Source organism: Sinocyclocheilus anshuiensis, unplaced genomic scaffold (genome assembly GCF_001515605.1).
Source record: "Sinocyclocheilus anshuiensis isolate Anshui unplaced genomic scaffold, SAMN03320099.WGS_v1.1 scaffold149, whole genome shotgun sequence".
Taxonomy (NCBI): domain Eukaryota; kingdom Metazoa; phylum Chordata; class Actinopteri; order Cypriniformes; family Cyprinidae; genus Sinocyclocheilus; species Sinocyclocheilus anshuiensis.
Genome location: NW_015540836.1, coordinates 121,344 through 135,746, shown reverse-complemented (window position 1 = coordinate 135,746; position 14,403 = coordinate 121,344). Strand labels below are relative to the sequence as shown.

General features: G+C 34.9%; 2 protein-coding genes across 4 annotated transcripts in view; both read left to right on the top strand.

The window, feature by feature from the left end:
* LOC107687385 (D-threo-3-hydroxyaspartate dehydratase-like) overlaps window positions 1-5,874 on the top strand; it is a 6,785-nt gene extending 911 nt beyond the window's left edge. The window contains exons 3-8 of the mRNA XM_016484682.1: window positions 956-1,236; window positions 2,632-2,812; window positions 2,952-3,073; window positions 3,165-3,354; window positions 4,468-4,573; window positions 5,312-5,874. Coding sequence (XP_016340168.1) covers window positions 956-1,236; window positions 2,632-2,812; window positions 2,952-3,073; window positions 3,165-3,354; window positions 4,468-4,573; window positions 5,312-5,401 — 970 coding nt within the window. The 3' untranslated portion in view covers window positions 5,402-5,874. The remainder of the gene's footprint in view (window positions 1-955; window positions 1,237-2,631; window positions 2,813-2,951; window positions 3,074-3,164; window positions 3,355-4,467; window positions 4,574-5,311) is intronic.
* A 982-nt stretch (window positions 5,875-6,856) lies between these two features.
* Window positions 6,857-14,403, top strand: part of LOC107687383 (protein FAM126B-like) — a 22,615-nt gene continuing 15,068 nt past the window's right edge. For 2 of the 3 annotated variants that reach the window (XM_016484680.1, XM_016484678.1), the window contains exons 1-2: window positions 6,857-7,110; window positions 13,382-13,464. The gene's annotated coding sequence lies outside the window, so the exon portion shown is untranslated. Of the gene's footprint in view, window positions 7,111-9,114; window positions 9,173-13,381; window positions 13,465-14,403 lie in introns of those variants that run through there. The other variant, XM_016484679.1, reaches the window with a different exon arrangement.

Below are 14,403 nucleotides of genomic sequence, written 5' to 3'. Positions count from 1 at the left end.
GGCGACTAGCTGAAATAATAATAAAAAAAAAAAAAAAAAACATATATATATATATATATATATATATATATTGTTAAAAATCAAAACAAAGTTCCAACATAGGTGCATTTCACAACAAAACAGTAATAATAAATGCCCATTGTTTTTTTTTTGTTGTTTTTTTTAATTACTAGTCATTTTAATCATCATCTGCCGAATAAATAATTTGGACTAATGTATTTGGTCACTTAAAGTGATAGTTCACCCAAAAATGAAAATTCTGTCATCATTTACTCACCCTCATGTCGTTCCAAACCTGTATGAGTTGCTTTCTTATGTTGAACATAGAAGATATTTTGAAGATTGCTGGTAATCAAACAGTTGGTGGTTGCCATTGACTTCCATAGTAGGAAAAAAAAATACTATGGAAGTCAATGGCAACAATATTCAAAATATCTTCTTTTGTGTTCAACATAAGAAAGCAACTCATACAGGTTTGGAACGATATGTGGGTGAGTAAATGATGACAGAATTTTCATTTTTGGGTGAACTATCCCTTTAAGACACTTAAAATATTTTAAGTGTTTTATTACATAATATGTACATGTGTTTTATTACATAAAATATAAAGTGGCTTTTATTTGAAAGAAAAATATGCAAAACACCCTTTTTAAGCAAAACATTTCATACAAAGAAGTTTTAAATGACTAAACAATAGACACTTTTTCACTAGTTATTTTGACTGACGTCTACCAAGTAAAGAAGTTTTTGGACACTTATTGCACTTAAAACATTTGAATATTGTTATTATATAACAAAATATCAAACCAAGTGCCATTTATATACTATAAAAAAGTAAAACAAAGTATTTGGACAAAGGAACATTTCATTTAACCCCAAAATAAAAATTGTGTCATCATTAACTATTAATGTTATAATGCTTGTTTCTTTCTTCATTAATGTTACATGTCTTCAGGGAATGTGCGGACATCATGACAGGAGGCTCTCGTCGTTGTATCGTTGTGTCTACTCTAGCGGAAGCGTCATTCTATGCTGATAACGGCTATGATGATATACTGTATGCATACCCTCTGCCATTTGATAAAGTGGAGAGCTGTGCTGAGCTGTCCGAGAGACTTTCTCTATTCCACGTCGTGGTGGACAACCGCCTCGCCCTACAGGAACTGAAGAAGAGACCTCTGAAGCAGGGAAAAGTCTGGAAGGTGTGGATGAAGCTGGATTGTGACAATGGGAGAGGTAACACTTGAAGTTGGAGTTCACCAAATGTATGTCCAAATGTTTGAAGTGTGGTTTTCGATGTAGTGCAGTTAGATAAATTGGTTTGTTTTGTGTTTTGAAAGCGGGTGTTCCTCATTGTGACCCAGCTGCGCTACAGCTTGCCCACGAGATCTCATATATATATACTATACATTATAATATTGTGATGCCTAAGTTTACTAACATTTAAAATTATTGATTTTAATTTTTAGTATTTTTTTTTTCTTTCATTTCTTTAGAACATATCATTTTAAACACTGATCATTTACAATCTTTAGCAAAAAAATAATTGGGAATAAATATATTTTTTATATGGTACATTATAATTTTGTGCCGTCTTTATTCACTTATAGTCTTAAAGTTGAATGATTTTATTTTTTAATTGTTTTATTTTTTATTTATTTAGACAAATCAATAGTTTTAAACACAAATCATTTAACAACACTAATAAATGTAATCTTTAGTAAAACATACATTTTCTTTTTTAGATTGTAAATTATAAAATTGTGATTCGATTTTATTATGCTGATAAATCAAAATTATTTAAAATAATAGATTTTAGTTTGGTGTTGTTTTTATTTAGACAACAAAATGTTTTAAAATCTGATAACTTGAAATCTTTAAATATTTTTTATATTGTACAACATATTCACGTGTTGCATGTAAAATAATTGTATCACTTTTTTTAGTATTTTTAATATAGTCAACAAAGCATATAATTTTAAACACTGATCATTTAACAACACTAATAAATATAATCTTTAGCAAAAAATAAGTATAATATTTTTATATTGTATATTATATGGTGATGTCTAAATTCACTTGTAGCATTTAAAATAATTGATTTGAGCTTTTAGTGTTTTATTTTTAATTTATTTTGACAGTAAAGCATGTAACTTTAATATAGGCAGTTGGGCATAATATGAATATTATCATTAACTTATTGTAATTTTTAACATTTTAATATCAGTGCATCCCTACTTAATATGCTTTGTATTGTTTCGGCTATCCATAGGTTGAAGGCTGCTGGAATACATGGTACCAAATCCAGCATTGGCTCCACCCCTTCCTGTAGCCACCCAGTCCCCGACATGGCCATGTTGAGTGAGGTGCATCCTGGGAACTACATATTTTACGGTCTGTATTGCCATGTTCTCCTGTTGAGTCGTTGTAAGCAGTGATGTTATCAGTTTGTTTTGAATCATAATATTATCCGTTGCATGTCCAGACGTGCAGCAGTCCCTCATTGGGTCCTGTAGACTTGAGGATGTTGCAGTACGGGTGCTGACGCGGGTCATAGGTCACTACCCACACAGGAACCAGTTACTTGTAGACTGTGGGTGGGCAGCACTGACTCATGATGGTGGGGGGCGCTTGGCGTTCCTCATTGTGACCCTGCTGCACTACAGCTTGCCCTGGAGATCTGGGATACTTCAGGGGTGGAGCTGACGGGAATTTACGCCCACTGCGGGAACACCTACGCCTGTCAGGGGGAGGAGCAAATCAAAGCCGTTGCTCGGGAAACCACTATGATTACACTGCAGTTCATGGAGAAGTATGCTGACATCATCTAACGCTCACTTAAAGTTCATCTTTAAAAACATTGATAATTTAGCAACATTTTGTAATTTTTAACATTTTAATATCAGTGCATCCCTACTTAATATGCTTTGTATTGTTTCGGCTATCCATAGGTTGAAGGCTGCTGGAATACATGGTACCAAATCCAGCATTGGCTCCACCCCTTCCTGTAGCCACCCAGTCCCCGACATGGCCATGTTGAGTGAGGTGCATCCTGGGAACTACATATTTTACGGTCTGTATTGCCATGTTCTCCTGTTGAGTCGTTGTAAGCAGTGATGTTATCAGTTTGTTTTGAATCATAATATTATCCGTTGCATGTCCAGACGTGCAGCAGTCCCTCATTGGGTCCTGTAGACTTGAGGATGTTGCAGTACGGGTGCTGACGCGGGTCATAGGTCACTACCCACACAGGAACCAGTTACTTGTAGACTGTGGGTGGGCAGCACTGACTCATGATGGTGGGGGGCGCTTACCTACAGGATACGCCATCATTGAAGGGCATCCAGAACTCAAGTAAGAGGTCATGTGATTGGAAATGAGGATTGTATTTTTTTCCAGGGATGCACAAGTGGTACCATATAAGTTACTGGCGGATAATAGTATATAATAATGACATTTTGAAAATAGAGGAAATTTTTATTAATTGTTATTATTAAATTATTATTCATTTCCATTATTTTTACATTTACACTATTGTTCAAAGGTTTGGGGTCAGTAAGATTATTTAATTTATTTTATTTAATTTAAATTAATACTATTTTAAAACAAAAGTGCATAAAGTTGATCAAAAGTGACTGTAAAGAAATAAAAAAGAGATATATTTCCAATAAATGCTGTTCTTTTGAACCTTCTATTTATCAAAGAATCCTGAAAAAAATGCATCGCATTATTCACAAAAAGCTTTATTAAGCTGACAACTGTTTTCAACATTGATAATAATAAGAAATGTTTCTTAAGCAACAAATCGGCATATCTGAATGATTTCTGAAAGATCATGTGACACTGATGACTGGTGCTGAATGATGCTGAAAATTCAGGTTTGAAAATAGAAACAGAAAATGAATTACATTTGAAAATATATTACAGTAGAAAACAGTTATTTTAAATTATAATAATATTTCACACATTGTTTTTACTGTTTTTTAGATTAAATAAATGCAGCCTTGGTGAGCACAAAGAATTTAACAACATTGTTAAATGTATTCTATAGCAAATGTGCATTTCAGTTTATTTTATTAAAATGATTGATTGTAGTTTTTAGTATTTTATTAAGCTATTTAGACAGTATAGAATGTTTAATATCAGCCATTTATCTACCAAAACAAATATAACTATCTAATTATTGTTATTAGCCGGAATTTTAATAGTGGTGCATCTCTAGATTTACATTAAGCCCCCTGTCTGCATAGCTTTTGAATGATTTGAATTGACATTCAAAATGTGATTCATATGAGAATAAATATTTAAGCATTAAATCCATTCTCAAATATTAAAAACGTCATGACATTGCATAATCCTTTTTTTTTGTACTTGTTTAGATGTTTATTTTACATCACAGTGCAAGAAGGAGGTTTTTTTGTGTCAGATGATATAAAAATAGCATGAAGGGTGTCGTCTGTTTTGCAGACTGCTGTCTATGACTCAGGAACACGGCAGGGTGGAGCCCATCTCTGGAAAACTGGACTTCAAGCAGTTCCCACTGGGGTCACTCCTCACACTCATGCCTTACCATGTGAGTTACTAACCATCTCACTCAAACAAAGCACACAGAAACACACTGAATTCAACTGTGTGAAAGGACATTCTCCATTTGACTAAGCCATTGCTTGTGCATCAGAAGTCACTGACTGTTTTCCTTCAACACACATTTGGTCATCAACACTGTATCCAAATTTTTGTTGTACAAGAGTAAACAATGATATTGATTGATGTTGCCATAAAGTGCATAATTCCACTACTACACAACATTATTAACTTGACCTGGGCTGAATAAGAAAATATATCAGATAATTCGCCGCACAAAAAACGTGGTCAGCACAAGCTTTGTTTATTCTCAATGCAATGAGTCCGTATTTAACATAGCCTACACTCTTAAAAATAAAGGTGCTTCACGATGCCATAGAAGAACCTTTTTGTCTAAATGGTTCCATAAAGAACCTTTAACATCTGAAGAACCTTTCTGTTTCACAAAAGGTTCTTTGTGGTGAAAAAAGGTTCTTCAGATTACAAAAAGGTAAGAAAGAGATGGTTCTTTAAAGAACCTTTGACTGAATGGTTCTTTGTGGAACCAAAAATGGTTCTTCTATGGCATCGCTTGAAGAACCTTTTGAAGCACCTTTATTTTTAAGAGTGTAGGGATAAGGGCTTGCCACATCATCTATCAGTGTTGGCAGGTACATTGTTTTTTCTCTTCTGTTTTTTAATAACTTAAAAATGACACGTTAATACAATGAAATTGTTTTGTTGACAGGCTTGTGCTACAGCTATGATGCATCCGGTCTATTTTGTCCATTCTAAAGGGAAGATTATAGACACTTGGAAACCCACTCGTGGCTGGTAGCAATCTCTATCTGACGGACTCTTGTACAGCTGGGGGACTGTGGTTGGAAATGTTTTAGACTCGAAACAACTGTGAGTTTGCTGTAAGGCAGGTGTCTATTAGAAACCCACCTTAAAAGATTCTTTATCCGGATTCAAGTGCATTATGGGTTGGTTCTTTTCTTGAGGAGCACTCGTTATGTAGCCTAGTATTCCAGTGAAACAGCCTTTGTGTAAAAGCTCACATTGGGCTACAGTCTTCCTTTAAAAAAATATTTTTCCCTGATTCTTTCAGCAATTAAGAACACTTAATATTCTCTTCAGACTAATGAAGGACTATGGAAAGACTGTGATTTCTTACTTGTATCTGACTGAACTTGCATGCAGTGTGTTTTATGTGCTTAAAAAGAGTTTTGGAAAGATCTGAAATGGCTGAATTTCTGCTTTTACAAAAAAGCTAACAACATGTACCTCAGTTTGTAATAAAATCATTTACAGTGGTATTATTTAAAAATCTGAAGCTTTTTTATTTTAATTAATGGATGTTTCAACTATGGACACTTTTTGCCCTCTGGATTTTATGAAAATAATCTCTCTTAAACAGCATATATACATCAGTTACAGGAAAATTTGGTCATTTCTGTCTTTATGTAGCCCAAATCCAAGCAATAATATTTTTGGATAATTTGAAAAAAAAAAAAACACACACACACACACACACACACAGCTTCATTGGAAATGAAAATTGGAAAAATTCACAGTTGATATTTACCTTAATTTTCTTTGTTTTCTATACATATCACATCCCATATTTCATCTTAAAGTCTTCACAGTTTTTTTTTAAATGTAACTGTTAGATTAGATTAGAGCTCTACATATACAGTCATTCATTTTTTATGATGGATTTTCATAGAGATACCTGGGATGACAGTAAAACAATACAATCTATGCATAAAATTCGTTTCAAGCAAAACGAGATGTTGATATGACCTTCATATCAAAAAAGTATTAAAAACAAATAAATAAATACAATCTGGGACATAAAACTGCCTAACGATGACGATAATAATCCCATCATTTCGTGCACAGTTAATAAAAGATTTCCATCCATTATGGAAAATGCAGTGCAACAGCACCCAGACTATTTGCTATAGTTGCACGACCCCCTTCACCCACTGAACAGCACAAGAGAATTGCAAACATAGGCTCCTCCAGGGGAACTCGAAGTCCACTGCACTTCCCTGAGTGCATTTTTACTTGACGCGTGTCATCTGTCTTAACCCATGCACGGGTCACCTTTTCACCTGACCAATTGAGGCGCTCTGATCGAACCCACGACACAACTGGCCAATAGCAGCGCAGAGCGGTGAACACCGCTCAGCTCACAACTCACCGCACTGCGCAGCTATTGGCCAGCCGCGATGAGGGCTCGATCAGAGCGACTCAATTGGTCAGGTGAATAGCTGCAAGTTGGCAGGAAGAGCTAGAGAGCGGAGATACATGATGATGTCAACACGGCAGTGATCCTTTCGGTCGGGCAAACACAAGGCCTTTTTTAACCCATCGATTCCTTGTTATAAATAGTAATGGTCCGGTGGGATTGTACAAGTAATGCTCTGCATGATCTCAGAAGTGGTCGTTGTGTCGGGTCTGTCCTTTAAGGCGCATTGCAGCTTTGCTCAAGGTCTCTAGCGATCATCTGCAGCATCCGGAGGAGTCCAGATCCTACTGGTATGTAATTCAGAACCATTCCATTAGAATCTGTGTATAAACGTAGATAAGCCTGTTTAAATACATTTGAACTACATATGGCGGAAGATGACGCTGATTCGGTTCAATTTAGGCCGAATGATCATGAAATATATTTATTAAATTACATTTATGGTCACTAAAAAGTTACCAGCAATATTGCACGGATGATTTGCATATCACGTTCATACTTGAATTTTGTTACAAGGACACAAAAATATGACCATGCTTTATTTCTCTTCTAAATACAACCGTGAATTATTGTAAATAAAACTCTCGCTTTTTAATGTTTATTTCAGTATATATTATATTATTAATATTATTACAATGAACATTAGGTCTGAGCAGATAATTGTACATATGGATTGGATATAGATTATTTCTGGAGGACACTGGAAGCTAATGCAAAATGATTAGGTTGTTATTATGTAGTGTGCTGTTTTATAATATTAATAGATTAATACCAAGTATTCAGTATTTATTTTGAATTTTATTGTTGTTAGCTAAAATATTATTAATGTAAACACATGAAACACTGTTAGATCGTTAAAAACTTAATGGCAAACAATAATAAACATTTCTTGCCAAGCATTTATACGTATTGTACACTTACTCTCATTGACTGTGATGTATTTTGAACCTTTAATAGTTAAAATTATGTAAAATTATGTTTTTCACCATTTGGTCACAGGCCATCATGCTTTTCATTTTAAAGGATTATTATTATTATTATTATTGTGTGTGTGTGTGTGTGTACAAAAAACTAAAATCACTCATGAAGTGATTTAGCTGCAGCCAATATAGTCTTGTGATCTGGCTGGCACTAAATAAAAAAACATTTTTAAAACAAAGAAAAGGATGCACACTAGGTCTGAATGGGTTAAAAATAATATTTTTCTGCATAACATTTGTTTTTATAGATTTGAGCCTTTTTTAAGAAAAATGCACCCTTTAGTATCAGCACAATAACTTGACCCTTGGCTAATTTTTTAAAGCATTTTTCAACACATTCTCCATTCTCTGGATACCTTTACGCCACACACTCATTGGCACTATTCCATCTTCTGGCATAACACCAATTTTAAATCTCATGCACAGAGTGTAGTGATTTGATGCCAGTAAGGCACACCTCTAAACCAGCATTATGAAATTTGCATTCCCCAAACACAGATGCACCAGTGTGGAGAGCAGGAAGCCGGTGTTCACTGAAAAACCACAATCAAATGACACAGGAAGAATGACAGTAATCACTGGGGCTTGATTTGCCAGTGAAGTAACCCTGGAGTAATTCGTTAGCTTGGTCTTTTTGCCCTAGACTGGGAGTTGTTTTTATCTCAGAGGAGCTGGACTGTGACCTTGGCAAGGTCTTGTATTCTGTGCAGCACAGAGATTTGTCCGGGCGAGATTAGACACCATCTGGCTAATTTGACAGGATTGAGAGTGATGAGATGTATCTCGCACTGTCAAAACAAAATAATTCTTGGTGTTTTTGAATGCATGCATCTAGGAATATGTATGTTTGAATATGAGTCCAAATTTTCACTCGAATGTTTGTCCTCACTATGGTAACAGCGTGAGCTGCACATATCTGATGAGATTTTGAGCGTCACCACAGTTTGGAGTGTGTTTCAAGCAGAGTACTTGGGAGTATGTTGCACAACCTATTTAACAATGACTTTTCTATTGTGTCCCGCTGCGATCGACAGGCTGATCATAGTAAACTCTGCTTGTTGAATGCTTACTACTTTGATCTCCGTTCAGTGAAATCCCCTCTCATTTTCCCTCTTCCTGCCTCTTTGCACTAAGCTCTTTTCACAATGGCTATTTTAGGCCTCGCTGTGCATATCTCTTCGGGGGGACTGTATACACTTAATTATCTGGCACTGAATCTTGTAAGCTTCTTACCCGTTGGCAAGGGTTGGAGAGCAGGCGTCCTAACCGTGTTGCGTTCACGCAGCGTCGGGTCTGTCCTTTAAGGCGCATTGCAGCGTTGCTCAAGGACTAGTGATCATCTGCAGCATCCGGAGGAGTCCAGATCCTACTGGTATGTAATTCAGAACCAAACCACTGATAGAATCTGTATGTATGAGCAAAGATGAGCATGTTTAATGCATTTGAACCACATACGTTGGAAGATGACGCCGATTCGCTTATATTTAGGCCGAATGATTATTAAATATATTTATTAAATTACATTTATGGTCACTAAAAAGTTAACAACAACATGTCATATATATTGCAGAGATAATTTGAATAACACGTTTAGACTTGTATTATGATAGAAGGACACACAAATATAACCATGCTTTATTTCTCTTTTAAATGCCACCGTAAATTAATATAAACCAAACTCCCGTTTTTTAAATATTTATTTCAGTATATTACAATAAACATTAGTTCCGAGCAACATCCAGATAGTTGTACAAATGGGCTTGAAATTTTAGTTATTTCTAGAAAACGTAAAATAAATTAAATTATTACTGGAAGTTTGTGCAAAATTATCGATGATTAGGTTGTTATTATGTGCTCTTATAAAATATTGTATAATATTTTTTAAAATATTTTATTAAATAATTGTATAATATTAACAGACAGTGCTTGGAATTCAGTATTTATTTTGAATGGTTAACTAAAATAAACACATGAAACACATAGATTGTTAAAAACTTTATTGCAAATAATAATATGCATCACTGGCTATACATTTACACTTATTGTACACTTACTCACACTGATTGATTTTTAGTGCTGTATTTTTAACCTATAAGAGTAAAAATTATGTAATATTTTTCAGCCTTGGGTCTAGTAGTCTTGTGATTTGGCTGGCTCTAAATATATAAAAAAAATAAAATAAAATTAACAACAGAGAAAGTGAAGCACACTAGGTCTGAATGCATATTATTTTTATAGATATAGATAAATATATTATTTTTCAGCATATTATCTGTTTTTATAGATGCTACAATTTTAAAGAAACAAGCGCTCTTTAGTTTTAGCATAATGGTTTGGCCTAGCTCATCTAACTTTTTAAGGTATTTTTCAATATGCATTATCTATTCTCTGAATACCTTTACACCACACACACATTGGCATTATTTCAACTTCTGGCATAACACCAGTTTTAAATCTCATGCACAAAGTGAAGTGATTTGATGCCAGAAAGGCACACCTATAAACCAGCAGTATGAAGTTTGCATTTCCACCCCCCTCCCCCCCAAACACAGATGCACCAGTGTGGAGAGCAGGAAGCCGGTGTTCACTGAAAAACCACAATCAAATGACACAGGAAGAATGACAGTAATCACTGGGGCTTGATTTGCCAGTGAAGTAACCCTGGAGTAATTCGTTAGCTTGGTCTTTTTGCCCTAGACTGGGAGTTGTTTTTATCTCAGAGGAGCTGGACTGTGACCTTGGCAAGGTCTTGTATTCTGTGCAGCACAGAGATTTGTCCGGGCGAGATTAGACACCATCTGGCTAATTTGACAGGATTGAGAGTGATGAGATGTATCTCGCACTGTCAAAACAAAATAATTCTTGGTGTTTTTGAATGCATGCATCTAGGAATATGTATGTTTGAATATGAGTCCAAATTTTCACTCGAATGTTTGTCCTCACTATGGTAACAGCGTGAGCTGCACATATCTGATGAGATTTTGAGCGTCACCACAGTTTGGAGTGTGTTTCAAGCAGAGTACTTGGGAGTATGTTGCACAACCTATTTAACAATGACTTTTCTATTGTGTCCCGCTGCGATCGACTCATAGTAAATAGTAAACTCTGCTTGTTGAATGCTTACTACTTTGATCTCCGTTCAGTGAAATCCCCTCCCCTCTTCCTTGTAAGCTTCTTACCCGTTGGCAAGGGTTGGAGAGCAGGCGTCCTAACCGTGTTGCGTTCACGCAGCAGAGGAATGTTTTGGTTAGTCAAATTGCCCCTGTCTTGAGGTAAGGCTTTGATACAGAAGGTCTGCAGAGGGGAGTATCTCGAGGAGAGTGATGACTGCTATTTTGTTGCAGCCATGCTGCATTTTTGAAATGTTTTAGTCATGGTTGAGTCTGTTGCAGAGCCTCAGGATAAACTTACATTTTTGACTTGGGAGGGACTAAACTGAATGGTTGACATGTTGATGAAGTTTTGTTCCAGCATCAAGATTTTAGGTTAAAGTTCATATAAAAGTGTATTTATGGATTTTAGTAGGGCTGCCCTCGACTAAAGATTTTTCTGGTCGACTAGTAGTCATTCATTTTAAGCATCAGTCGACTAATCGCACGTTTATTAATAAACCATTTAAATCATGCTAATGAGCCTTTAATTGCCTACATAGCCTAATAAGCACTCAAGCGCACGCATAAAGCTTGTCACAGCACACCGGCAGAAGTAGTGATGATGAATGTGTCAGGGAAAAACAGTAAGATTAAACTGTGCCTTGGTGAGCATGAGAGACTTCTTTCAAAAGCTTTAAAAATTCTTACTCACCCCAATTTTTTGTGCATATGTAAAAATATGTAGATATATATAGTTACATTACATGTGCAGTACTGGTCATATTCTTAATGAATACATAATGAAATTATTTAATGTTAGGAAAACAAGTATTAAATTGTAAAGAGTAAAGCTTGTGTTTAATAATATTAGCTGTCTTCCTGATAGTCTGTAAAAGTAAGTATAGCAAATTTATGTATTAAAAGTTAATGTGCAATTAATATGAAATCATAAAAACTGTGGTAATTGTATAATAATTTTTGTGTTTCTTGTTGAAGATTTGTTTCAAAAAGTGTATAAACAGCATGGGGGGAAATAATCAAAATTGCTTCTTTTAACAAAACTAAACAAATTGTGGATCTGTCTTGAAATAAATGCATTCATAATTAATCTTCATAAGGATAAAAAAATCTCAGCTAATACTGTAAACTATGTAGGGAGTCCTATTACTTGCACATTACTATAATATTAAAGGTTACAATTAACAACAGCCGTTTTTACATTCAATTCTAAGGCTAATTATAAAATGAAGTTTCTACTCCAATTCATTGTTAAAATATAATAATTTACACAGTGGCTGTTGTAACTTGTTTTCATGACAGATTTATTAAATAATTAAGACATAACTACAGGTTAAGTAATATATGAATATATAGGCTAATATATATTTTGCAAAATGCTCATTCATTTCATTTCTCTAGCAAATTAACGAGCTGTGGATTCTGATTGACTTGGTAAATGACTATGTGACATTGTTTACAAGCAACTGTTTTATTATTGTCTTTCCGTGGTTGAAACACTGAGCTGTTGCATGAGACGTGAGATGTTCATTCATGGTTATTTTGTGTTATAACTAGTAGTAAAGAGGAAGGGATGATCGCTTTCACTAGCGCTCTGCACTGCTGTTTGAACTGAGGCACATATACAGTGATCTGTCAGAGTATCAAAACGGCAATTTTTCTTTGAATTTCCTGATAAACTGGACAGAATTTGAAAGATGGTACTGTTTCTTATTGAATAAAAACACAAAGCGTATTGCAATTATTGGATGTGAGGCACACTTTATATGTGTCTATATGCAGTTTGAAAGTTTTAGGTGAAGTAAAGCATGTTACACCAGAGGACATTGCCGTCACTGCTTAAAAATTCATGTCAACTACCCAAATTTAAGGAAAAACAATATACTGTAGAACACAAGAAATGTACTAAGGTTAGACTAAAAAAAATACTGAAATACATGACCAAATCCACCAGCTAGTTGCATATGTTTGTTTATGAGCTAATTCTCAGATGTGTTCTTTAAGACGTGACCTATGTATGTAAATAGAAATAAAAAACAGTCTATAACAGTAGCTGTACGTGCAGTTAGCGCTGCTTCCTCTAGGCTATCTTGGGTCATGTCTCGACAGCACAAGTAGGATTTGGGATGTTGCCAGATTTTGTTTAGTGTGTAAACTAGCATCTGTTCTGTTCACCTCAGATTCACTCCCAAACCCCCAGTACAGCGCTGCTGTCTAATCAGTGCACAGCACTCTCCCCCATCATTAACACACTGCCATTTTAAGAGCTGTACACAAACATGCATAAACACAGACTCTGTTAGGACTGAATGGGGCAACACCTGTGTGTGTTTGCAATATTAAATGCTCAGTTTGGAACACGAGCCAAGAGTCACCGTAGTAACCATGATGCATATGTGTCAGGCAGGTGTGTGAGGTGAGCTTCAATGGAGTTTTTTTGAGTGGGATGTGTGTCTTCTTTTTATCTGCAGGCTGTTAGACCAGAGATCAAGAGACATGGAGAATCTGTGCCTCATCTCTCCTTATCTACACTTCTGAGCTGGGTTTGAGTCAGGTGAGCCAAAATAAACACTAAAAACGGTTTAGGTGTGTACTGTAAATAAAATTACTGGCCAATTTGCACATTTTAAACAATACAAAATCTAAATCATACAGTAACACAACTGAAAGAATACGAATTTTGTGAAGTAGTGACTCAAAAATGTTAAGCAAATCAAATCTTATATTTCCAGGGATTCTTTGAAGAAGCTCAACCTTGCTGAAATAACACACTTAAACCAGATGGTTTTCTGGTCTTTGATGGTTTATGCTGATCTATATGCTTATTCCAAACAAATGCTGTTCTTTTGAACATTCTATTCATCAAAAAACTGTATCATGGTTCCCACAAAAAATATTATGCAGCGCAACTCTTAACATTGATAATAATTAGAAATTACATTACAGCCATTATTCCAGTCTTCAGTGTCACATGATCCTTCAGAAATCATTCTAATAAATTATTTATTTTTATTATCAATGTTGAAAACAATTGTGCTGCATAATATTTTTGTGAAAACCATGATACAGTTTTTTTTGATGAATAGAAAATTCAAAAGAACAGCATTTATTTGCAATAGAAATCTTTTGTAAGATAAACTGTCACTTTTGATCAATTATTGCATTATTGCCAAATAAAAGAATTAATTTCTTTAACATGCCCCTATTATGCCATTTTTAAGCTTCCTAATATTGTTTTGGGAGTTTACATGCATGCAAGTTCAAAAAATGCTTCCGTTTTCTCAAAATCTGCATTTAAAGGGGTCATATGATGCTGCTAAAAAGAACATTATTTTGTGTATTTGGTGTAATGAGCTTGTAACACTCCAAAGAGAAAGGAAAAATTGAAATCGCATCATATGACCCCTTTAATATCACCTCATTTTCCAAAGATTCTCAAACGATTCATTCAAAACAGTTATTAGATTCAGTTTCTCTAAGCCCCTCCTTTCCG